The 26,517-nt window shown below is 43.2% G+C and overlaps 1 protein-coding gene across 5 annotated transcripts; it reads left to right on the forward strand.

Annotated features, from left to right (window-relative positions):
• Positions 1-2,319: 2,319 nt before the first annotated feature.
• Positions 2,320-26,174, forward strand: Nup42 (nucleoporin 42). Of its 5 annotated transcripts, XR_008214600.1 has the most exons (9): positions 2,320-2,543; positions 4,640-4,862; positions 6,505-6,599; positions 12,854-12,930; positions 13,574-13,660; positions 16,528-16,612; positions 17,482-18,762; positions 20,853-21,429; positions 23,619-26,174. XR_008214600.1 is itself a non-coding variant. In XM_052721838.1 (7 exons), the coding sequence occupies exons 1-7, from the start codon at positions 2,414-2,416 to the stop codon at positions 18,045-18,047; spliced, it is 1,263 nt and encodes a 420-aa protein (XP_052577798.1). In that variant the 5' UTR covers positions 2,320-2,413; the 3' UTR covers positions 18,048-20,497. The 5 variants fall into 5 exon arrangements, 1 of the variants encoding a protein (XP_052577798.1); XR_008214599.1 differs by having other exon boundaries at positions 20,853-26,174; XM_052721838.1 differs by lacking the exons at positions 20,853-21,429; positions 23,619-26,174 and having other exon boundaries at positions 17,482-20,497.
• The last annotated feature ends 343 nt before the right edge of the window (positions 26,175-26,517 follow it).

The raw sequence follows: 26,517 nt of genomic DNA on the forward strand, positions 1-26,517 counted from the left end.
TTGAGTATGAATGTTTAGTAGCCAAAAATTACTACATACTATAAACAGGAATTGTGGCTTTGTGGTCTAGTTTTTTAAACAACATTATAATGTCATGAAAACTTTTGAGTCATTAACTATTTTAATATGCCCATATCAAAATAAGATGTGCCACTTAGTAAACAGTTATTCAACTAATCCTATATTCATTTTTGCTTGTGTGCATTAGGGGAAAAAGCTTACTGTGTTTACCAAGGGAAAGGAGATATTTAGGGAAAAAAAAACTTAAGACTGAGAATCTTAACCTATACCAAAGACTTAAAAAAATCCAATTTACTCCATCCAATATGACACCAAACCAGTTCTCACTAAGCCTCAGGAAACTGGGAATATGAAAGGGCATTTCACTGGTTGCAGCATCTAACGCTTAATCGATCCTTTTGAATACCTTGTTTCCTCCAAAGATGTTTAAAATTTCACTTTGATCTTCCTAGTTTTCCTCCTTTTTATAACATAACAAACTAATTTAGTGGGGGGGGGGGATAAAAAGTAGTTTGAAGCAGGTGTGGTAGCTCACACCTTGGCATGCTGAAGCAGGAGGATGACTAACTTTGAGACCAGCCTGGGTTACAACTACATAGAGAGCTATGTAGAATGTGCTCATACTCTTCCTATTACTGAGACAAAACCTCAGGAAATGGGTTGCTTCTGGCTCACAGTTTAAGGGTCCATGGTGGCCTGGAAGGGATTTCAGCAAGAACACGAGGCAGCTGGTCACATTGCATTGCAGTCTGGAAGCAGCAATGGATGCTCAACTCGAATTTACCCTTTTATACAATGTGTGACCCCTCTCCATAAGTGGTGCAGCCCACACTCAGGGTGTCTTCTCCAGTTAAATCTTCCTGGAAGCATCCTCACAGACATGTCCAGAGGTGTGTATCTATGGGGATTCTAAATCTAACACCTCAAAATGCAGAGATACGTGTCTGTGGTGATTCTAAATGTAATCAGCTTGACAATATTAACCTTCAAAAGTGTTAAACTTACTAACTAGAATTTTGCCTGACATCTTCCCATCCTCTGGCATAACCAAGATGGGTTTTTTTTGTTGTTTTGTTGTTGTTGTTGTTGTTTTTCGAGACAGGGTTTCTCTGTGTAGCTTTGCGCCTTTCCTGGACTCACTCTGTAGCCCAGGCTGGCCTCGAACTCAGAGATCCGCCTGCCTCTGCCTCCCAAGTGCTGGGATTAAAGGCGTGCGCCACCACTGCCCGGCCAAGATGTATAATGAGACTGAAGGTGTGCTTTAAGTCTTAGGAGACCCTGAACTGTCTTCATCTCCTAGTTTGTTCCCACTATCCAATTTTGATTTCCAAGAGCACTTTCATCTTGCTTTTATATAGTTTACTTATTTTATACTGATACAGGGTCTTGTTTGAGAACTGCAAAGTTAATATATGGAATGTGCCAGATGTATTTGATCCTAGCACTTGAGAAGCAGATAGGTAGGTCTCTGTGGGTTCAAGGCCAGCCAGGGCTACATAGTATGATTGTATCTCAAAAAAAAAAAAAAAGAAAGAAAGAAAGAAAGAAAAGAAAAGGAAGAAGAGGAGGAATAATAGTAGAAGAGGCGATATGGACTGTTTTCAGAAAACCCTTATTTGAAGCTGTGCATCTAAAAAAAAAAGTGGGCTGCTTCTGTGTCAGTTTTCCGGACAATTTTCATTATTCTTGATAAAATTTCAAAAGGCAATATTTACGTGAAATTTTACGAACAAGATTTCTCAGTGTGCAGACAGACAGTATCAACTAAGGAGCTATTATACTTTTCGCCTACAGTGCGTCCGTTTGCTGGTTACAGCTGGCTGTCTGAGTCGTTCTTTTTTTTTTTTTTTTTTGGTTTTTCGAGACAGGGTTTCTCTGTGTAGCTTTGTGCTTTTTCCTGGAACTCACTTGGTAGCCCAGGCTGGCCTCGAACTCACAGAGATCCACCTGGCTCTGCCTCCCGAGTGCTGGGATTAAAGGCGTGCGCCACCACCGCCCGGCTCTGAGTCGTTCTTTTTATGAGCCCGTTTTTACTTTTTTTTTTTTTTTGGCTAAATAAATGTAACGAACGACTGAGCCTCGCACACTACACCCAACTAGAGCCTTGGTGGTCATCTGCTATATCAGGTACCCTCCAGATTCGGGTCCGGTCCCCAGGTCCAACGCCCGAGGCCCTTTTCAACACCTCTCTTTCTCAGGACCTCTTTACACGTGAGTAGGCAGGTCTGCTCTTCTCAAATCCTATTGGCTAAAGCCCACGCCTCTCACCGCCTGGGGGACGGGTCACAGAACCTCTGGGCGCGGGGGATGACGTCACATCGGCGACGGGGCTTCGGTTGAAAACTGGCCATCCCTGCTGACTTGAAGACCGCGTAGCTGGGACGGCGCTACGATGACCATTTGCCAGTTTTTCCTTCAAGGCCGGTGCCGCTTCGGAGACCGCTGCTGGAACGAGCACCCTGGCACCCGGGGCGCGGGCCTGGCCCGGCAGCCGCCACCACAGCAGCCGCAGCCGCCCTCAGGTGACGCTCCCGGAGCCGCGAGCCAGGGTCCCCAGATGCGGACGCTCACCCCACCGCAGTTAGGGTAGTCGTTTCGGCCGATCAGACAGGAGCAGGGCTTTGGGCCTGGGTGCTCGTACCAAACACTGCGTTTTTAAATTCGTATATTTTATCAAAACCACTTTGTTGGTGAATGGCAGTGGTTGGGAGAATTCGCGTGGGTCCGTCCAGACTTACTGCCCTACTTCCCTTCCTTGTACTTGATCGCATGCTCTTAAAATTTGGGCTTTAGTTAGTAGGGTGGGACGCTGGGCTAAGAAACTTACAGGTTTTGAGGAAAGAGTATTCAGGGGCCAGGCATTAAACCTTCCGTACAGCACAAGGTTTTAAAAGTCAGAATGGTATATTTTATTTTCTTAGTTTTGGATCTTAGTTTTTGACATTTATCACTGGCTGCTTCTCTTTCCTTCGTCTTTAAGGCTTATCCAATCCCCTGTGTTGCGTGGTGGCTTCATGTTTCAACTCCCTTCGTGGAGGAGACAGATTGTGTCACCCATCTACAGTTTACTAGTGAAATACTCCAAAAGTTAGGACTCACGTTCTGATAAATCCTGGTGTGTTCCCAGGGACTGCTGAGAGTGATGTTTGTCGTCTCTGGAAGCCTACTTTAAGTGCAGTAATTTGAAAGTAAACGTTCGGTAGATAGATAATTGGATGAAAAATGCAAATAAAACTTGAGGATGAAAAGAAAGAAAAAGAATGCTTTGGAGTTTCAAAGCCAAAATTAGGGCCATCTAGTGCAGCATAAAGGAAATTCATTTCTATGCTGTGTGATACCCCCCCCCACACACACACACAAAAGATTTGGAACTGCAAAACAAAATGCCATTAATTCCTACTTAAGAAACGTGGTTCAGCTGTCTCTTCCATTTTCTATTTCTCTTTGGATTTATGAAGTAGTTTAGAATACAGGTACACCTATCGTTACGTTTTTAGTATATGTTAAATGACATATTTTCCAAATCAGTCGTAAGATAATTACCTTCATCCTAACCTCAACTACGAAGTGATAAAATTAAAAACAATATGAAATCCAGAAAGAAGTCCGATTGACTCATTTTTTATATTTATGAAGTGTTAGAAATCTGCCCTGTACTCTATCCACCTATTAGTGAGCTCTGTAACCTCCATATGAAAGGTAAGTATGTAGGTATTGCATCCACAGAGGGAAGACTGAGACAAATGGTCCTTAAATATCTGTTAAGGACAGATGGTAAAGTTTAGTCCTTTTTACTGACCAGTGTATTCATTATTCTCTTTCATCCATTGACTGTGAAGAAGCAAATTAATGGAAACACAGCTTTTCCCGAACATACACCCAGCGCTAGGTCATACCAGGGGCCTTGAGCATCCTAAGCAAAGGCTCTTCACTAAAGAAGCTTGGGACTTGTATCTTCTGTTCATAGGCAGGTTAATAGGCTTATAAAAGCTGAACTCAGCAATGTATCTCTATTTTCCTATGGACTTCTAATCCTCTTGATCTCATCTTTTAAAATTTTTATTTTATGTGCATTGGTATTTTGCCTACATGTATATCTCTGAGAATGTTGGATCCCCTGGAACTTGAGTTACAGCTGTGAGCTGCCATGTGGGTGCTGGGAAATGAGTCCAAGTCCTCCGGAAAAGCAGCCACTGCTCTTAACTGCTGAGCCATCTCTCCAGCCCATTGATGTCATTTTTGTTGTTGTTGGTGGTTGGTTGGTTTGGTTTTTGGGTTTTTGTTTTGTTTGTTTGAGATAAGGCCTCACTATGTAGCCCTGGCTGGTCTAGAACTCACAGAGATCTGCCCATCTCTGCCTCCACAGTGCTGTGATTAAAGTCATACACCAACACACCTGGCCTTGACCTCATTTTTTTCAATGCAGTTAGAACATGTGATTTGTTATAACATGTAAAAAGCTGTAAATCATAAAGGGATTCTCATTTAAAAACAGTAGAAAAATAGCACTTTATTAGCGTTTATATAATTTCTAGAAATAATAAGATAAAATGTAATGGAGATTTCCAAGATTTGAAAAAGTTACCAATTTTACGATTCTTTTTCTTGATTATTTTAGGAAGCAACAGGCGCGGGTGGAATGCCACCAGCCAGAGGTACTCCAACCTCATCCAGCCATCCAGCTTCTCCAAGTCTACGCCATGGGGTGGCAGCAGAGATCAAGACAAACCACTATTCGGCTCCTTTGACTCTGGCGCTTCCACCAGCCAAGGCTTTGGATCATCTCAAAACCCTTTTGCGTCACCTGTCTCTGATGAGCAGAAAGATGAAAAGAAACTTCTGTAAGTTAAAGTTTTGTAGAAAGTCACCACCCAATTGCTTGGTTTTTCCAGACGCACTTAGTGTTTTCTTTGAAAAAGAATAATACTGAAAACCAGAGTAAGCAAAACTGTATTAGCACATTTCAAAAGCTGGTCCTGCTTACAAGGTCAGAACAACTGTGATCCTGAAGATTACTGGTAAGAACGCTTATTTTTCTTTGTAAAACTTCTATTTCAGTTACCTATTTGAAGTTCCATAAACAGTGAATTTCTATGGAGTTTTTTGGTGGCGAGCAGGGGTTGTTTTATTTTATGACAAGGTCTCCCTTCGTCACCTTGGCTGGCTTGGAACTCACAGAGATCTCATTATCTGTGCCTCCAGAGTTCTAGGATTAAAGGTGTGTGCCCTGCTGTTGGTTTTTGAAATGATGAAGATTGAAGCTAAATTTTTAAGTGTGTGTGTGTGTGTGTGTGTGTGTGTGTGTGTGTGTGTGTGTGTGTGTGTAATATCTATTCTTTGTGATACCTGTTGGTTTACTAATGGTCACATGGTAGATGGAAAGAAACTTTAATTTAGAGCCAACTGTATCCGCAGCTTTGTTTCAGATTAATTGTTAAATGCGTGGACCTGGAGACTGGAGAGGTGGGTGGCTCACAGGTTAAGAGGATTGATTGTTCTTCCAGAGGACCTGGGTTCAATTCCCAGCACCCACATGGCAGCTCGCAACTGTCTGTAACTCTAGTTCCAGGGGATCTGACACCCTTGCACAGACATACATGGCAGGCAAAACACTAAAGCACATAAAATTAAAAATAAATGAATTATTTTTAAAAATATATTTTTAAAGTGCATGAAAGCCGGGCGGTGGTGGCGCACGCCTTTAATCCCAGCACTCGGGAGGCAGAGCCAGGCGGATCTCTGTGAGTTCGAGGCCAGCCTGGGCTACCAAGTGAGTTCCAGGAAAGGCACAAAGCTACACAGAGAAACCCTGTCTCAAAAAACCAAAAAAAAAAAAAAATAAAAAAAAATAAAGTGCATGAACCTGTTTCCTGTATTACAAAGTAGAAAAATTAAGTAAAATATTCTGAAGTCCTATAACCCACTCTTAAGTTTTAATGCTTCTCCATAACTGATAGTAGTACTTTTTGTTGTTCCCAGTTAACAATTGTGGTATTGTATTTAGTTCTTTAAAAAATATTGTATTTCTGATATTGTGTATTGTATTTAGTTCTTTAAAAAATATTGTATTTTAGATAGTTCTTAAATATATTGATTAGTCTTTCTGTGATTACACTATACATTATTCTAGATTATTTGTAACTACAGAATAGAAGGTGTTTGCTGTTTCTGGAAACAAGTTCTCGATGTGCAGCCCAGATTGGCCTTAAACTCGCTGTCTTACCTACCTGGCCTCAAAATCCTCCTCAGCCATCCAGGTGCTGGGATTACAGCTGTGTCCACCACACTCAGGTTGTAATTTGTATTTCTGTGAGCTTCTGGTGTAAAAAATAGAATGAAAAATATGTAAATGTATATATTTATTTACTAGAATTTTAATTTTTAATATTCAACTTCATAAATAACAAATTTTAACAAGCAAATGAAAATATCCATTACTCTTCCATTTTTATTTATTTTCATTTTCTTTCTCTTTGTTTCCAGGGAAGGAATTGTTAAAGATGTAGAGATTTGGGAATCATCAGGGCAGTGGATGTTTTCTGTTTACTCACCAGTGAAAAAGAAACCTAACATCTCAGGTAACTGGGGAACATGTTTGGTTGGATTGTTGTTTGGTTGGTTTTTGTTCAGTGCTGAGGACTGAACCCAGGCCTTCATACATGCTAGGCAAAGCCCTACCACTAGGCTATGGACCCAGCCCGTACTTGTATATGTATGTGTATATAAAATAGATTCTAAAGTTCTTTCTAAAACTAAGACCATGCTAAATGTATTTACTCCAAACTTAGGAATAGCTAGAATTTGGTCTTTGTTTAAAGTATTCCAACTGAACTTCATCATTCAGAGACTGAGAGTGGAGAATGTAGTTCTTTTCAGTTGTGTTATTTTCAAGAAAGAATAGTAAAATCAGGACCCACCACATCCAATTCAGTCAATTGAGGAAGCAGTTCTGCTGTATCAAAACCGCAGAAGCTCCTAGCTACCTCAGCAACCAGCAGGGTCACAAGCTGCCGCCATTACAGCCTTTGGGGCCTGGTTCCATTATTCTTTAGTCACTTCCAAGAATACTTACTTTTCATAAAGCCTGTAAGACTCTCCTGTTTGAAGATGAGGAACCACAGGGGTGGTGTTCCTTTAGAATGTGATCCCTGCAGCCTCTCTGAAACTTGGGCTACTGAGTTTTTCCAAGCCTGCTCTGGGAGACGCTGAGTCTTTATCGTCTTTCGGAAACAACAGACATGGCACAGGCAGGAGCCCTTGAGGTTAGTGTCCCAGAATTCTAGAAATGCCACTGTACCTCACCCCTCGCCTCGTTCTCACCTAATTACTTTCTTATTCATTTAAATATTAATTACTGAGTTTGATTTGTCTTACTCCCTGATGTGCATGCCAGGGATGCATCATAAGGGGAGCAGGCAGGGTTCCCTCATGTGCATGCCAGGGATGCATCATAAGGGGAGCAGGCAGGGTTCCCTCATGTGCATGCCAGGACGTAACAAACCCTGAACAGTCAGGGTTCCTCTCAGGAAGCTTCTGTTCTGGAGGAAAGAAAATGAGAAACAGTGAAAATAGATCACTTAAGGTAGTGATAGTTTCTGTAAACAAAAGAATAAACTAGGAAGCCCCGGGTTGGCTTAAATATTAGCACTTAAGTATTGCCGAGTATTAAATCTTAATCAGTTCAGGGGTGGACCTAAAGCCTAATGTCCTACAGCTGTGGTTCTTAAAACATAGACTGTAGAGAGTTCTAGGTGGAATTACCATGCTAAATATAGGACATTCAGTTAAATTTAAATTTCAGATAGCAAAGAATATTTTCAATATATGTGTATCCTGTGTAATATCTGGGATATAATTAATAAAATATTTGTTTTATGTCTGAAATTTCAGTTTACCTAGACATCTCAGATTTTTGTTAACTAAATCTAGCATCCTATCCCTGACATGTCTTTAGGAACTATATATGTTCATAAAAGTTTTCCGAATAATACTAAGATACTGATGTCCACTTTCAGTATTGAAATTTGTACTGTCAGTACAAAAGCGTTGTTGAGTAAAACTGACAGATTTAACATCAGATGAGGCAGAAGCAGCAAACTGCTGGTAGACTATAGCAGTCATGTAAAGAAGAATTTGGAATGTCATTCTAACTTTACGAGGGGGGAAAATTATCCCTATCTGATGAAATAAAAATTACTAACTTTTGAAAACTCTTAGCCGTTGAATATGCATTTTAAATATTGTCTCAGACAAAATGGGAGGTACATATAAACCGTGCTTTTGCCCTGTACCCACATATGAAGTTGACTTTGAGGGAGAGCACTTGGGTTATCATGTGACTGCCACAGGCAGACTTTATTAGAAAGAATAACAACTGTGGTTATTCAGACTTAGCCTTGGCAGGTGTTTTCTGAACAGTGAATGAGATAAACCTGTGTCACCTCAAGGGGCAGGGGAGGGGTAGGTGCGTGGCAGGGTTACCGCTGATAATAAAACTGAAAGTTTCTAGGAAAAGTTAGAGTCACGAAAAACCTTTCTGTCACACAGACACAGTAGCTTCTCAATACTCAAAGTCTCTTCTGGAATAGGACACATTAATATGTGAGGATTTTAGGGTTGATTTGGTTTTGTCTTTAGGTGTTCTAGAATGCCGTGTGTCAATGTATGGAAATTCTGTAGGACATCTTAACTAATATTCTTCAAGACTGAAGTGTTATGTTACAGAATCACGCTGACTGAAATCTATTCTGAGTCCAAGATAAACTAATGAATTATAACACAACAACACAAAAAGTTGATTAGCTTTTGAGTTTGCATTATAATTGACCTTTAAAAACCTCCCACTTAGGAAGCATTTCTAGTTTAATTGATTTTTTGCCTGTTTTTTCCTCCATTCTTTCATTTGTTTCCTATTGAATGAATCCAGGTGTGGTCAGTTGAAACCTTAAATTTCATGTTAACCAAGTGGCAATGGTATCATGAAAGGGTGCAGTTCTGTGAGGTGTGCATGAGGAACCAGACAAGTATGTCCATACTACATCACTGGATAGATGTGCGCGTATGTGTTTCTGTTGTATCCAGACATCTTTTCTCAATGTGGAATTTTCTAAATGCAGTTGCTTCTAAAATACATCTGATATGCTTTTCAAATGGCTGAAGTTAAAACAAACAAACAAACAAACAAAAAAACAAACCTCCCACTTATCTGGGCATAGTGGCACACACGTTTAAAAAAAAAAATTTCAGCACTTTGAGAGACAGAGGCAAGCAAGTCTCTGTGAGTTCAAGGCCAGCCTGGTCTACATAGTGAGTTCTAAGACAGCTAGAGCTATGTAGTGAAATCTTGTCTCAAAACAACAACAAAAAAACCCCTTCCACTCCACTTTTCCAGTATTGGTGCATTAAGAATATCCACATTTGTCTGGAAAGGCCATTGACTTCTCTTTCCAGTGACATGTCTGTGGCATGTAGTTCTTGCACAACAACCACACTGCAGTGGAGTGAGTGCAGAAACATGCAGAAGCACATGCAGGAATCCAGTAGTCGGAGCTGGTGAGATGCCATTCTGCATTTAAGAGTGTGTACTGCTCTCGTGGAACATGTGAGTTCAGTTTCCAGCGCCCGTGTTGGCTGGCTCACAACTGTCCTGTAACTGGCTCCAGGACAGAATACAGTGCTGCATTCTGACTTCTACAGATATCTGCATGTACACGTCACTACTCCACAGCAGATGCACATACGTACGCATAATTAAAAATAATATTTTGTTTAGAAAATCTAGCAGTTTGTTAAGCCAGATGTTAATAAGATCTGTAGACAGATTTGTTGTTCATCTTAATAATCTTATTTTTTTGTTTTGGAAAATAAATGTATGTGGATATATACATGGTTCATTATGAAGAGCTAATTTTGCCTCTGTAGCTAGAATATTTCTTTTGTACCATGTCCTTGTTTGCTTTTCTGTTGTTGTGATAAACACCATGACCCTAAAGCAACTTGGAGAAGAAAGGTTTTGTCTGGCTTACAGGTTAATAGTCTATCATTGAGGGAAGCCAGGACAGGAACTAAAGGCAAGTAGAGCTTGTAGCAGAAACCACGGAGAAACACTGTTCACAGGCTTGCTTCCCCCAGCTTGCTCAGCTAACTTTTTCACACAGCCCAGGTCTAACTGCCTAGGGATGGCATATGGTGATATTTTATTTATATTAAAATGTTATTTGTATGTTAATAAATAAAGTTGCCCGGGGGTCAGAGCTATTAGCAAGCCATAGGAAAGCTGGGCAGTGGTGGCGTACGCTTGTAATCCCAGCACTTGGTAGGCAGAGCTAGGTAAGTCTCTGTGTGTTCAGGGATACAGCCAGTATTGGATACACATGCCTTTAATTTCAATACCAATCATAGAAAACCTGGAGGCCTATACAGACAGGCCATGACGAGGCGGTCATGTGGTTGGGTTTACAACCAATGAGAAGGCAGAACAGGAACTCTATGTAAAGACTTTAACACAGGGGTAGCTCTGGTTCGGAGAGGTAGGACCACCGCAGGAGGAAGGGTAAGGTTTTAGCTCTTAGCTCTGACCTCTTGGTTTTCTTCTTTGCATTGGTTCTGTGTTTCTTATTTAATAAGAAGGTTGGTTACATCTACAATGGCATTACCCATATGAGCTGGGCCCTCAGCCCTCATGAATCAATTAGTAATTAAGAAAATGCCCCACAGACATGCTCACAGGCCCATCCTCAACTGAGGCTCTTCCCAAGAGTGTCAAGTTGACACCACCCTTCTAAAACCTGAGAAAATAGTTATTCGAGTAATTTTCTGTGTTCTGTGATTCAGATAAGAAACTCCGGTTGATCACACCTTGAAAGAATACAGAGTAATTAATTGAGATGGACAGTGTTCTTGAAGAAGAGTTGTTGTACATTCTTTCTTTCTTTTTTTTTTTTTTTTTTTTTTTCTTCAAGACAGGGTTTCTCTGTGTAGCTTTGCGCCTTTCCTGGAACTCACTTGGTAGCCCAGGCTGGCCTCGAACTCACAGAGATCCGCCTGGCTCTGCCTCCCGAGTGCTGGGATTAAAGGCGTGCGCCACCACCGCCCGGCTCTGTTGTACATTCTTATGAAACACTGTTAGAGCTAAGCCCTGAGTAAAGAGAAGGTATCTGTTGTAGAAGATTGGGGAAACCATTCCTAGCAATTACAATAGCTAGTGCAAAGGCCTTGAGGTCAGAGCCATGAGCCCAAATCACTGAGGAAAGAAACTCACAGAAACAACATAGCATAAAGCCAGGGCAGTAGCCAAGGTCCACATGGTAGGAGTCTAATTACATTGGGTGTACAGATATGAAGCACTTAAGCAGAAGGATGTAGGCTGATGTAAAAAAGCTCACTCAGTGGTACAGGAGGGAAAATGAGCTATTGGAATCAGGAGCAGGTTGAGAGGCAGGGAGGCAAGTTAGGAAGTGATTGCTGTGATGAATTAGAGCTGTTGGCAGTGGAGACAAAATTGGTCAAATATGAGTTCTGTTTTGAACCAAATTTTGATATTTTAGGTACAGAAAAACAAATCTAGTATGATTCCTAAATCCTTTTTGCCCTGGACTGTTGGTGCCACTGGAGTAAACTAAAGGTAGCTGGGTTCCAAGGAAGTCTGTAGAAAATAGGAACATTTCCTTTCTTAGTCTTCTCAGTGCTGAAAGGTACAGTCATTGCTGTGGACAGTAAAAATTGCTAAGTAGTGTAGAGAAACGGAAACTTTTTTGGTGGTATTTCCTTTAAAATATATGCATATTAAGAGCAGTATCTGATCTTCCAGAGGACCTGGGATCAATTTCTAGCATCCAAATGGCGGCCCACAACTGTCTATAACTCCAGTTCCTGAGGATCTGACACTGGGTACACACGTGGTACACATGTATTCATGCAGGCAAAACATCCGTACTCCACATCGTTTATGTATTTATATATTTCTCTCTATCTGTATAAAGTGATCATCATCCAGTTTTGTTTTCTTTGTGCTTACTTTTTTTCAGCCTGACCCCAAGATCTCATACATGCCAGGCAAACATTCTACCACTGAGCTTTATTTCCTAACCCCTGGTAGTCTACATTTAATTTATCAATGAAAGTACGAGAACAAGCATCCTTTGTGTAGCGTCCTTTGTCTGCATACGTGCATAACTATAGGTATCTGAAGTTAAATCCTAGAATTGTAGGTCAGAGTCTGTGAACATTGCTTATGGACAGTTTGCCCCAGAACATTCCTTAGCATGTTCAGAACAGCATCCATTACTGCACACAGAGTAACAGTAATGATCATCTGTTCTTACGTTTGCCAGTCTGTAAGGAGAGCATTATATCACTAAGTTACATTTGTAAATTTTCTTTTATTTATTAGCCTTTTGAAGTTCTAGTGAATTGCTTGTACTTTCTGTCTTTGCCATATTCTGTACTGACTTATGAATAGTACTTCTGTATTAAAGACATTAACTCTTGTCTATGCAATTGTGGTCTTCCTGATTTATCATTTGCCTTTTAAATCTGTTTATTATAGACTTAACATTTTTTAGACTAGAGTTTGAATGTATATGTAGTCAGATCTTCCATTTTCCTTTCACCCTTTATCTTTACAGAATTCTTCTTCATTCAAAGATGAAATAGCTGTATTTTCTTCTAATTTAATAATTTAAGCATTAGTATCTGGGCTTTGAATTGTTCTCCTCTGACCTTGAAGTTTTTCGGATAACCAGCATTAGCACATTTTCTTGTCTACACGCCAGCCCTACTACCAGAATCAGCAATACCTACTGTTTAAATTCCAACTGATTCCTCACTTCAGGTTTCACAGACATTTCACCAGAAGAGTTGAGGCTTGAATACCATAACTTCTTAACCAGCAATAACTTACAGAGCTATGTAAGTTTGTTTCCTATTCCTCTACCTCAGTAGCACTTGGCTGTCAGTTACTGTTTTTGTGTTTGTGGTGGCTTGCTTGTGTTTGGGCACATTTGGTGAGGGCTGTTAATTTTTTGAAGAACAATGCCTTTTTTATTTTTTTTAGATTCTTTGAAATTGTTTAGTTATCTAAACTGATAATGATGTACTATAGCGATTAGGGATATTATTTTTTATTATAAATTACCCATCAACCAGTCCTAGAACTCAAACCATCTGTCTTTTGAAAAATATTATTGCTTCTGTTAGGTGCAGATCCCATGGTTTTTACTAGAAAAACAAAGTGACATAAACAGCAGTTCTGCTAAATAGATTAACACTTTTGAATATCAGACATTCAAAAGAAAGGTCTGAATGGGTGGGTCAGGAGCATAAGTTGGGTATCTGAAGGAAATGATCGTTTCTGTTGTCTACAGCCAGAGCTATGCTAGTACACATCACTCCCCTCTGTCCAGATGGCATCATTCCTGCACTGCCAGGTGGGCACCCATGAGAGCCAGGGAGTTAGTGAACAGAGAGAGGCAGCTAGAGCTGGGGTAGCTCTGGCAAACAGGCGCAGGGCTAAGTATTCAATACTAAGTTGTTTTTTGTCTTCTCTCTCCAGCTAAATTCTGTTCAACAGCTAGTAAGTCAATGGAGGAATCGGATAAATGAACTGAAAAATCTCAATATGTCAACCAAAGGAACTCTGGTGAGTGTTGAAGAATTTTCTTCAAAGAAGTATCTCATCTATTGCTTTTGTGTTGTTTTGTGAGACAAGAGCTCACTAATTAGACCAGGATGTCCTGCAACTTGCCATGTAGCCCAGGCTGGTCCTGAACTCAGAACCACCTGTCTCAGCCTCCTCCTTGCTGAGAGTATAGACATTCTCCACCATGCCTAGCTTTTTATTGCTTTTGTTTATTTCTTGAGACAGGGTCTCATCTGGCTGACCTGGATCTCAGTGTGTAGACCACATTGGCCTCAAACTCATAGAGATCCCCTCCCCCTACCTCAAGTGCTGGGATTAGAGGTGTGCACTGGTTCTATTACTTTTTTTATTTTTAATTTACTCTTTAATTTTTATTATTTTATGTATATGAATGTTTTGCCTGCATGTGTGTCTGTGCACTACATACGTGCCTGGTCCCATGGAGGTCAGAAGAGGGTGTCAGATCCCCAGAACTGGAGTTACAGACCATTGAGAACTGTCATGTATGTGCTGGGAATCAAACCCAGGTCCTCTTGAAAAACAGTCAGTGCTCTTAACCTCTGAGCCATCTCTCCAGCCCCCCTAGTGCTTTTTGCAGAGAAGCTTCATTTTGAAAGGTAAAATCTCTGTGGAGAACTGACTCTGCGTGTGATCATTTATAGTTAAAGCCCTAGATCTTATTTGTTTCTCAGAAAAGTAAGGACAATATTCTTTTTAAAAACAATTTTAGTTAAACATGGTAGCACACTCTTTTAGTTCCAGCACTAGGGAGACAGAGGCAGGCAGATCTCTGGGAGTTCGATGACAACCTGATCTACACACTGAAGTCCAAGACAGCTAGGTCTGCTTAGAGAGGCCTTGTCTCAAAGTAAATCAATAAAAGTAAAAACTATTTTTAGCATAAGGTTTTTAATGGGGGTAGGACTAACTTTAAAAACTGGGAAATATTACCAATTCAAGTACTTAAAGATGTGTGTATGTTGCCTTGCTGTTGTATAATGCCATTTGAATTTAGTGCGGTTGTTTAGGCGTATTCTGGCCCCAGCTGAGAAGTGACCCCATCACCGTTGATGAGCTCATAGAACAGTAATAACTGAGTCTAAGGAACTGTTTGATCCTCTGGGGTGAATGTTGAAAGGGTCCCTCTGCTGCTGATCTGAGGCAACCCATCTTGGGCTGGCTGAGCACACATCATCATAGTTCATTCTTTTATCATGAGTATGGATAGACTTCAGTTTGTCTAGCCATTTACTTCTTTACCTGTTGGTGACTATTACTCCAAGAAAGAGAAGCAAGGGAAGAACAAAAAACCTGTGTGAATCTGTCTTATGAAACCATGGAAGAGAACACAGCTTGTCTGTAGCGATGAGCAGATGAGCAATTGTGTGGGACCAGAAGTCGAGAAAGGGTTGTTACCTGCCTGGGAAGAGTATAGGAGCTCCGAAGGTTAATAGTAATGTTCTGAATTTTTTTTTTTTTTTTTTTGGTTTTTCGAGACAGGGTTTCTCTGTAGCTTTGCGCCTTTCCTGGAACTCGCTTTGGAGACCAGGCTGGCCTCGAACTCACAGAGATCCGCCTGGCTCTGCCTCCCGAGTGCTGGGATTAAAGGCGTGCGCCACCACCGCCCGGCAATGTTCTGAATTTTGATTGTGCTGGTTATAAGTGTGTCCGGATCCATTAAAATATGTCAAAAATGAAGTGTCTATGTCAGTGGTTCTCAACCTGTGGGTCATGTCCCCTTTGGAGTCAAATGACCCTTTCACAGAGTTGCATATCAGATATCCTGTAGATCAGATATTTACATTACAATTCATAACAGTAGCAAAAGTACAGTTGTGAAGTATAACAACAGAAATAATTCCATGGTTGGGGGTCACCACAACATACATTAAAGGGTCACAGCATTAGGAAGACTGAGAACCACTGCTCTGTGTGAACATGATAAGGTAGTGTAAGATGCTTCCAAGGGGAAGAAGCTCAGTCGGCTTGGTTTGATTAAGAGGGTCTTGGAGCCAGGTGTGGTGGTATACAGCTTTCGTCCCGGCACTTAGGTAGAGACAGCTGGATATCTGTGAGCTCAAGGCCTGGTCTATGTAGTGAGACCCTGTCTCAAAAAAAAAGTCTAGCATCAGTGGCACACGCCTTTAATCCCAGCGCTCGGGAGGCAGAGCCAGGCGGATCTCTGAGTTCGAGGCCAGCCTAGTCTACAAAGCGAGATCCAGGACAGGCACCAAAACTACACAGAGAAACCCTGTCTTGAAAAACCAAAAAAAAAAGTCTTCGAGGGAAGGAGTCAATGAAAGGTTCCTTAAAGGGCATCTGTCCGCAGAATAGGACAGTCAACTGGGTTTTAGTAGTGAACTTTTTATAGCATGTGACCTCACTTGAGTTGAAGCATTTGAGTAGACTGGGCATGCTCTTGACAGCCTTTTGACCTCTATCTAGAGTGCCTCACAGATGGAGGTTTAACTTTATGAACACTGAAGTGTACTTTTTTAAAAATGTAATTTTATTTATTCTTGAAATTTTTACATATGGATACAATGTATCTTGATTTTTAAAAATGCTTTTCTGGTGGTAATATGTATTGTTTTTATAAATTTAACAAGTGCAAAATTAAAATCATTCCTCATCCAGAGATGATAATGGCTCACTTCTATACATTTTTCTATAAAAGTCCATGTTAGTTGGTTGTGCATTCTATAGAGTATTATATACTTTCCTTTCCTTTTCATGAACACATTATGGGCATTTTGTATGCTAGATATTTAAATGCACTTTTGAGTAATCCGTGTTTTAAGTGTAGTGTGTCCAACAGTACATGAGAACTATTCATCAAGTGCTGTATTATTTGTATTTTTTTAAAGCTCTCTGATGTAAAGGATGGAGCCAGTCAAGCAGCGCCTGCATTTGGATTTGGAAGCAAGCAAGCAGGGACGTTTGGGTCATCAGGTAAGAGAGAGTGTGGCATGTTTTGGTGACTCACAAAAGTGGGATTTCAGAGGTTTCAACTTTACAAAGCCTGAATCACCATTTGAAATAATTCTCACCAATTCCTCCATTATGGAGCCTTGAAGAACTTACTTCAACACATGCTTGGGAAAGGCAGGTCGGGGGGGTTGTACTGTGGCTCAGCTTGTAGAAAGAAGTACTTCTGTTTTTGAGACAAGGTCTCACTCTGTAGCCCTGGCCTGGAACTCACTATGTAAACCAGGCTGGCTTCTGATCCTCCTACCTCTACCCTGAGAACTGGGATTACGGATGGAACCACTGTGTCCAGCTCTAGAAGAACTTTTTAGGAATATTTTCTCAGCTTCATAGGGAACTGACATGATGATGATATACATATAGTTCTAGCATTCAGAGGCTGAAGTGAAAAATCAAAGTTCAAGGCCGTGGTTGCTGGTGGCACCCATCTTTAATCCCAGTGCTCAAGAGGCAGAGGCAGGTGGATCTCTGTGAGTTCCAAGACAGCCAGGACTACACAGAGAAACCCTGTCTAACAAAACGAAGTTCAGGGCCAGCCTGGCCTTCCTGACAAGACTCTGCCTCGGAATCTGATAGGAGTCTATCCCTGTGCCTTTGGGGACTTTGTCATCGGACAGGTGTCGTGTAGCATCTCTGGTGGAAAGCATGGCAAGCTGAAAGGGCTCATGGGTGCAGGTGAATCATGGTAGCAGAACTGTCGGGCCCGTGGGGTTCAGAGGGTTTGCTCTAACCTTGTTCTCATTTGCCCCTAAACTCTTCAGTATCTACACGAGTCTGAAATAAGAGAAAGGAGGAACAAGGCTACATTTTCTGACTGTGATCTGTTTTTGTAGGTTTCCCAGTGGATAACAGCAGCAGCAATAGTGTTCAGAACTTTAGTTTTAAAACAAGCTCTGGATTTGCCACTGCCCCTTCTGGAAGCACACCCGTGTTTGGAAATCACCCAGCCTTTGGGACCGGGCCCTCTGCTGGTTCTGCCGTCACTTCCTCCGCTCCAGCCTTTGGATTTGGGAAACCTGAATCCACATCTGCTGCTTCATTTTCGTTCAAGAGCCCTGACGCTTCTGGTTTTGGATCACCTGGGTTTTCAGGGTTTCCATCTTCCGTGGCAGTGAGTCCTTTCGGCCCTGCAATGGCCCCTGCCTTCGGAAGTGGCGGATCTATGGCTGGTTTTGGTAGTTCTGGCTCACAGTCTCACACTGTATTTGCCAAACCTTTTAATGACACGTTTGGAGGTAGCAGCCTATCAGCCTCCCTCCCAGTCTCTGCCACAAATAATGTACTGTTCACCCCCAGGGATCAGCTGACAAAAGAGGAGCTGGAACAGTTTCAGTCCCAGAGATTTACTCTGGGGAAAATCCCACTGAAGCCACCACCCGTGGAGCTTCTGACTATATAAAGGGCGGTGTCCAGTACAGAACGACTTTAGCCAGGCATGTGGAGTGTGCCAGTAGTTTGGGAGGCTGAGAGAAGGAATGCCACAAATTCAGGGCCAGCTTGGACTGCACAGAGTAATAGATCAGCCAGGTCTGTGTGAGACCCTCAAAGAAAAGATCTGAATGGTTTTTCAAGAAATGTTTTCGTAGTGCTTGGGATCACTGGACCCTCACACATGCAGGCAAGTTCTACCTAAGCCACACTCGATCCCGAAATATGGCTTTTAAGATTGTCTTGAATGATATAATAATACAACCCCCCCGACCTGCCTTTCCCAAGCATGTGTTGAAGTAAGTTCTTCGAGGCTCCATAATGGAGGAATTTGTGAGAATTATTTAAAATGGTGATTCAGGCTTTGTAAAATTGAAACTTACAGAATTATACTTTTCTGAGTCAGCAAAACATGCCACATATTCAAGAGTAAACTCTGTTCCTCATATATATATGAGCAATGTAAGGTTTTAATAATTTGAGGGATTTAAAGGTTAACATTTTTTGAAAACCTAGCTAAATAAAGTACAGCCCAAAAACTTAATAAGCAAGGGAAATCTTTTATACTGTAATTATGAATGGAACTAAAAAATACAGGGTACTGAATAATTTTCTCATTCTATTCCAATTTATTACCCATCCCTCTAATAGGGATGTGGAGAGTAGATGCTGGAGATCAAACCCAGGTACAGTGTCTTGTGCGTGTCACTGAGCTACATCCCCCAACTCTGACTTTTTTAAATTATGTGTGGGTGTTTCGTCTGCATGTATGTCTGTGTACCACTTGCATGCCTGATACTCATGGAGGGTGTCAGATTCCCTGGAACTGGAGTTACAGATTGTGAGCCACCATATAGGTACTAGGAATTGAACCCTGGTCCTCTGGAATAACAGTCAGTGCTCCTAACCTCTGGCCCATCTCTCTGGTCCCAACTCCTGCTTTTTAACATGGGAGGAAAAAAAAGAACAAGGAAGGTGCTGAGGAGAGAGCTGAATGGGTAAAGGAATTGCTGCATGTGTGTGAGGACCTGAGTTTGGATACCCAGCAATTAGGGATGGCAGTGCATGAGTCTGTCACCCCAACACTGGAAGGGCAGAGACAGGTGGATGCCCACAACTTGCTGACCAACCTTTCTAGTTGGATCTATGATTTCTAGAAATCCTTTAAAAAACTAAGGGTGGAGAATGACAGGGAAGACACCCAACCCCGACCTTTGGCCACCACACATATCTGTGCACAAACATACACAAGCATATCTCAGACCAAAAAACAAAAGTAAATGTCTTGCCTAATGAAAGATGAGCACTCCAAATATTCATGCATATATACTAAGAATTCAGTTCCCAGAGGATCCAAATTCTGATCCACTTTCAACAGTATGACTCCCATCTAACTGTTCAGGGGCCTTAGCATGTGAAACCAAATCCATACTCAGGATTTGCTTTTACTGTTTGATGTTTAGAACTGCCCTTGGTAATTGGTAAGTAGAATATAAATTGTTCCTCCTTTGATCTATGTGTTCCAACAAAATAGAATCTAAGAATTCTGCCCCATGAACCTTAGGGCCTCAAATGAGACCTACTATAGATAGATGAATGCTTAGTCATTCCTGTTGCCTGGGATATTTATAAAAAAACAGAAATTTATACCTCACGAGCTCCATATATTGGAAATCCAAAGTATAATTTACGTGTCTGCTGAGCACCTGGTCTGTCCTTCCAAGGTGGCAGAGGGAAAAACAGCAAAATGATGAAGGCTGTGTCCTTACACAAGAGTGAACCTGTTCTCTCAAGGCCTTCTGTAAGGGTTCCCAACCCACCATACGGGGTCTGTCCTAACGACTTAGTCACCTAAGGGCCTACCTTAGTACGGTCACCTTGGTGATTAAGTTTCAGCATAGGAATGGGAGGGTATATCTAAGCCTAACAATTGGCCACTGGCTCCCTTAGGTTCCAGGTAGTTCAGTGTCTTCAAGGCTCTAAGGATATACACAGAGGACCCCATTAGTCTCAAGTATGTCAGATCATAATAACATATACCTGCTGGGCATAGTAGTGCTCCTTTGTAATGCTAGAGCTAGGGAGACGCTCCTGTCCTCCAGCCCAGCCTACCTGGTGAACTCCAGGCCAGTAAGCTACCCCATTTAGAAAACAAGGTAGATGACTCCTGAGGAGCAGCACCAGAGGTAGTCCTCTGGTCTCTGCATGCATGTGCATACCCATGCACACACACCTGCACATATGAAAACAACGTGGTGGAATTGCAGATCAGCTGTGACCGGAGAACTGATTAGGAGAGGGTGAGCTGGGCCTCCAGTGAGCTCTATAAGGGCTGATGTACCTCAGTAGTTCTTAGCACACAAGACATCTGGCCATCAAAAAGAAAAAAAAAAAAATACCAATTTAAAAGGCACCCAGGAAGCAAAGGATTGTCTTGAGCTTGAGGTCGTAGTTCAGGGCAGCCTGGCCTCAGAGTAAACTCTTGACTTTAAAAGGCACATGATTTAACTACACACAAGAGTGACAGTCCTGTTTAAAACATCAGTGGCTAATTGTGGTAGTTCATGTATTGGAATATAGCCTTTTCAAGTGACCTATAAGAACAAAATAATTGGTTTTCTATTAACTATCATGTACTGTGTGATCCAGTTTGGAGGATATATATATATATCTCCATCTCGTACATATATATGAGGCGGGACTAGAAGTTAATGCTGGCTCAAGTTTCAGTGTCCTATTACATATCTGGGCTAATTTCATCTTGCCTATGATCTAGGTGCTGTAACCATGATCTGAGTTTTCTAAATGCAAATACCAAGATCTGGAGATGTTAAATGCCATCTAACAAGAGGCTGAACTGGAGCTGACACCTGGCCTTGAACTTTCGCTGTCACCACCCCGTGGTGGCTCCTGAGTTATGAATGCTTCCTCTTTTTGTCAGTGTTTCCTGCACATGCATTGCCTTTGGGACACGCTTCTGCAGTTTTCCCTTAGGAGTGTTCACGTCAGCAGGACACTGTGATTAGTGAAGCCCAGTGGCCTGAGATGCAAGGTGAAGGAAGTGCTCTCAGGAGGTACAGAACTCTTCACTCCCCTCTCAAAGCTCCGTCCTCTTTTCTTGCTCTCAGATGAGGGCCGAGTCCTCCTGCCTGTCCACACAAAGACACTGAAAGAGAGCACGAGAGTGCCAAAGACTCCGTGGAGTCACGGGGGGCAGGGACCTCACACAGCCAGCTGGAGCGTGTGTTTGTTGTGATGCTGGGTGGGGGCCAGTGCTGGACCACTTAACTGCTCCACATCTCAGCAGTGCACCTAAGCAAAGGGACAGTGTGCCTGTGAAGACTGGGTTTGAGGTGAGTCATCTTTATTTTGTCCTTACACCAGCCGGGTGAGATGGAGTGAGCTATCTTCTAAGTCTTATCCATAGAGGCAATAACATCCGTGCCCATGGTTATGGGAAGGTTAAATTTGAAACATATTAATATAAGGTGTCCAGCACAAAAATTTATGCTCCAAATTCCATTAGTGAAGAAAATAACACTGGGTCCTTATAGAGAAGCTGACAGGCAGAAACTCACAGGAAAGTGAAGTCCCCTACCCTCCTGGCTAACGTCTTCAACGTTTCATTTTGTTTTGAGATAAAAATCTCACTGTGTCTCATGCTGGCTTTGAACCTGCAATCCTTGAACCTCCCAAGAGTTGAGGCTGAAGCAGGTGCCACAGTGCCCGGGCAGCCTGACCGGTCTGCTGCACTGTGTTAGTTACTGTTCTGTTGCTGTGAAGAGACACCATGGCCACAGCAACTCAATAAGAAAGCATTTAATTGGGGCTGGCTTGCAGTTTCAGAGGATTAGTCCATTATCAGTATGGCGGAGAGCGTGGCGACAGGCAGGGGTGCTGCTAGAGAAGTAGCTGAGAGCTGCATACATCCTGACCCGTAGGCAGGGGGGGTGGGGGGAAGAGTCTGAGCTTGAGGTTGGCATGGGCTTTTGAAACCTCAGAGTTCATCTACAGTGAAACACTTCCTCCAACAAGGCCACACCTCCTAATCCTTCTAACAGGTCCACTAACTGGGACCCAAGCATTAAAACATCATGAGCCTGCTGAGGGCCGTCTCATTCAAACAACCGTACACACATCACTCCAATGTTACTTCTTATACACAGGCTAATAACTATAATAGTGAGCAATGGTGTCATACTCTTTTGTATCTTCTTATTTGCAAACATCTTGAAGAACATTTCATGTTAGTAACATACAGATATATATGGCTATGGCCCATTGCTGACTGATTTAGCCATACCCCTAGTTATGGGTCGACAATACTAAAGTAGCAGATTCTAGAACATAGGTCCTTACACCATTGTGAGAATAACAAAAAAATGCTGAGTAGGAAATTGTGAATGACCCGTTTTAGTACATCTTAGTAAATGCCCCTGCTTCCCCACAATATAGGCCTTGAAAAAGCAAAGCTGCTTTTACTAGAGCAGAGCAGGTGCCGATGGCTTTACTGTAATTAATATTCAGCGAAAAGAACCATAAGGGTGGAGGGCTTGTTACGGGCTCAGCAGGAATGTCCCCTACAGGCTCCTGTCTTGGAATTCTAGGTCCCAGATGGTGGTGGTGTTGTAGGAGGTTGTGGGAACTTGAGGCAGTAGGGCTAGCTGGAGGAAGTAGTCAGTAGAGGAGGGCCTGAGCTTGTTGACTGCCATGGTGTGGATGGCTCTGTTCTATGGTGCGCTTTCTGCCATGAGCTGAAACCAGGAGCCAAACAGTCCCCTTAAATTGTTTCTCTCGGGTGTCCAGTCAGCTGTGGTGGAAGCAGCTAGTGTAAGGCTTGATTCGCCACGTCTCTTTTAAGGTATAGGGTGTGATCCGCCGTGTTTATTTTTCATTAATTGTTTATTTTTTGACTCAAAGCCTCACTGTAGCTCTCGCTGCCCTGGAACTCATTATGTAGAGGCTGGCCTCAGACTCAGAGATCTGTTTGCCTCTGTCTCCCAAGTGTGCTGGATTCAAAGGAGTGTGCCGCCAAGCCTCCCACCATGTTTCTTTTTAAACTCTTTCAAGGAGTCCCCAGTATGATGGTTAATGTTACTGAAAGACACCTAGAAGCCTGACGGTGGCGCACGCCTTTAATCCCTGTACTTGGGAGGCAGAGGCAGGCAGGTCTCTGTGAGTTCGATGCCAGCCTGGTCTACAGAGTGAGTTCTAGGACAGCCAGAGAAACCGTGTCTCAAAAAAACAAGAAAGAAAGGGAGGAGGGGAGAGAGAGAGGGGGGGAGCGAGAGAGAAAGAGAGAGAGAGAGAGAGAGAGAGAGAGAGAGAGAGAGAGAGAGAGAGAGAGGAGAGAGAGAAGAGAGGAGAGAGAGAGCCCCCTCTGGGTGTGCTTAAGGGCATTTTCAGAGAATAAACTAAGGTGGGGGGGGGTGGGGGGAGTGTGAGGAGAAAGGGAAAAAGGGTGCTTGTGTTCTATGTCTCTGTCTCTCTTTCTCTTCCCCTCTGTCCCCCTTCTCTCCCTCCCTCCTGTCCTCCCTGCTAGCTGCCAAGGTGTGAGCTGCCATACCACTCCCTCCCCACCATGAGAGCTTGAAAACTCTGAAGCTGTGAGCCTGCCTGCCTTTCCTTAAGCTGCTGAAGCTGACACCTCACCAAGGCCCCGGATGAGGACCACTGTAGCCAGCCAGCCCTTCACGGATGCTGCCCTGGGCGCATCAGAGCTAGAGAAGCGCGCTGTCGGAAGCGCTGCGGACAGCATTGCCAGCGCCCTGAGGTTGCCTCTCTGCCCTGCGACCAGTTTTGTAGTGTTTGATACTACAAGCCCAGCACCGGCCCAGAGATGGATTTCACAAGACAGGCCAGGGAAGGGAAACTTCATAGGGAGAAATACCACCTCAGGCGGCTCAGTGGTAGGGAAAGCAGCGGCAGGGCTTGACTTCCAGAACTCCAGCTTTCTAAGTGGCCACAGAGCTTCTGACTCTCCAAAGCTGAGACCCAAATAAGCTGCCACAGGGAGAGGAAAACTCAGGACGGGGAGAAGGGCCACCGGAGGGATTCTGCTATCTCTGGCCTCACGTACCTCTTTGTCCAGGGTAGAGACCACAACCGTCAATACCTGCTCTTTATCCCCTCTGAGACTTTAACTTCGACTCCGCTTCCTCCACACCTAGCCCACCTGCAACCCTCTTGACACAAAGTTCCACCCACAGTCTTGACACCCACCTCCTGTTCCAAACACAGTGCTCACCCGGCCCTACCGCCTCCTCTTTGAGAAACATCCCCATATCCAAACTTGCATGCTGCTAATACCGGTCAGCAGTAGTCCCTCTTTCCAAGCCTTCCACAAAGTGTTCACTCAGGCTGCAGAATCTCCTTCCAGGAAGAGACCGGTGCAGACCTCATTGTCCAGAGCGTACCCTCATTCTGCTTCTTTCAGGGCTACACTTCTCTTAAACACAGTGAAACCACCACCAGAGAAAGTATAGCTCCATCCCCAGCGTGTCCACAGGAGCCCTGCAGCCAACAATCCCTTCTGCAGCCTGGGCAGCTGCTGACCACTTCTGACATAGAGATGGGGCTGCTTTTCCCAGAACTCCAGTGTCAGGACACAACGATCATGGTTTTCACGCCTCCACATGGAGTCACTGGTGTTTTTAATTTTTTATTATGTATGTTTTACCTACCTGTATTTATGTGTCTCACATATGTACATACATTTGTATTTTGCACCACATATGTATGTGTGACGTGTGCTTGGTGCCCATGGAGGTCAGAAGAGGGCATCAGGGACCCCTGGAACTGGAGTTTCAGATGGTTGTGAGCCACCACATGAATACTGGGAATTGATCCTAGCCCCCGTGCAAGGCCAACAAGTGTTCTTAATTGCCGCCCCATCACTCAAACTCCATTTTTAAAATCCTTTATTTTTTGTGTGGGGGTGTTTTGCCTGTGTGTATGGCCGTGCAGTATGTGCATACAGTGCCGTTGGAGACTAGAAGGCATCAGATCCAGGGGACTGGAGGTGCAGATAGTTATGAGCTACCATGTGATTATTGGGGGTTGGACATGGGTCCTCAGGAAGAGCTGATCCATAGCTCCAGCCCCTGGAGTAGCTGTTTTAAAGGTCACCGATGTTCCTCTGTTAACGGCTTGCTATTTTTTCCTTTGGTTGTACATTTTATGGATTGACTACACTTTTATTTAGCTACTCATTTTTGGATAGACAATGGATTGTTTCCAAGTTTACGCATGTTTTTTTATTTTTTTTATCTTATGTGTATGAGTGTTCTTTCTGCATGTATGGATATGCACCTTGTGCATGCCTCATGGCCTCAGAAGTCAGAAGAGGGGATCATGTCCCTTGGTACTAGAGTTGTGGATGGTTGTGAGCCACCATGTGAGTGCTGGGGACCCATCCTCTGCAAGAGAAACCAGTGCTGTCAGCCTCTAAGCCGTCTCCCCAGCCCCGGGTTTCAGCATTTTCTAATACACACATACAGACATCAGTGTGAGAAGGAACCCCCTCTTCACGGCAGCTCCTGTGTTCTCCCCGGTCCCTTCAGTGCCCTCCTGGTTCTTCTCTCCTTTTGCCCTCACTATGACCCCCTCTGACTGCTTCCCACTTAGACGTGGATCTCAGTGTGAAAGACCCCACTTATAGCAAGCTTTTACTTAGCCTAAGAAATGCCATTCTGCAAGGCAGGGAAAACAGAGAGTTCATGACTGTGGCTGGCCACCTGGCCTTGGTAAAGAGAGCTGTGGTCAGCCACCCAGCCTTGGGAGAAAAACCGTTGAGTCAAAATAAGACATCTGTGGTTAGCTACCCGACCTTGGGGAGTAAACAGTTGGGCTGGGAAAACACCCACAAGGCCAAGTCAGACACACACATCAAATTCCCGAGAAGTTTAAGAGTTCACCCTGACCTTAATTGAATCCACCAATGGGAACCCTGTAACTATGCCTCTCGCTTCTGTAACCACGCTTCTGCACCTGGAAGCCTTTAAAAAGTCCCCCTTACCCTAGGAGGGCGCACAAGTCTTCCGAGAGACTTTGTCGCTCAGGTACCTGTATAATAAACCCTCTTGCTGTTTGCATCTGATCCGTGGTTTCGGCGTGTTCCCTGGGGTTGGGGTCTCTCCTGAGGGAAGATCTCCTCAGGGGGTCTTTCAAGTGCTGGGGCTGGGGACCAGTGGTCTTGCAGCTTTATAGGATGTGACTTTGGAAAATGCCACTGGAACATTTGCTAAGATGGTGCCAGTCCTAGAATTTGGCTGTGGCTGTGGCTAGGAGTTGTTTTGAAACTCCACCTGGTTGAGAGGCCAGAACCGAGTGACCATAGAGCATCCTTGGGGAGGGGAGGGGGCACACACCAAGAGAGGCAGTCCAAGTTTCTCTACACATGTGTGTGTCTTTTACATTCATGATATTGATATGTTTGAGCA

Source organism: Peromyscus californicus, unplaced genomic scaffold (genome assembly GCF_007827085.1).
Source record: "Peromyscus californicus insignis strain IS unplaced genomic scaffold, ASM782708v3 Scaffold_6__1_contigs__length_162567912, whole genome shotgun sequence".
Taxonomy (NCBI): domain Eukaryota; kingdom Metazoa; phylum Chordata; class Mammalia; order Rodentia; family Cricetidae; genus Peromyscus; species Peromyscus californicus.

Bases quoted from the DNA above. Each gene is read 5' to 3' on its own strand.
- Nup42 (XM_052721838.1), top strand. From the start codon at position 2,414: ATGACCATTTGCCAGTTTTTCCTTCAAGGCCGGTGCCGCTTCGGAGAC. The intron at 6,600-12,853 runs GTAACTGGGGAA...TCCTCACTTCAG, and splicing joins AAAGAAACCTAACATCTCAG to GTTTCACAGACATTTCACCA. The intron at 13,661-16,527 runs GTGAGTGTTGAA...ATTTTTTTAAAG, and splicing joins TGTCAACCAAAGGAACTCTG to CTCTCTGATGTAAAGGATGG.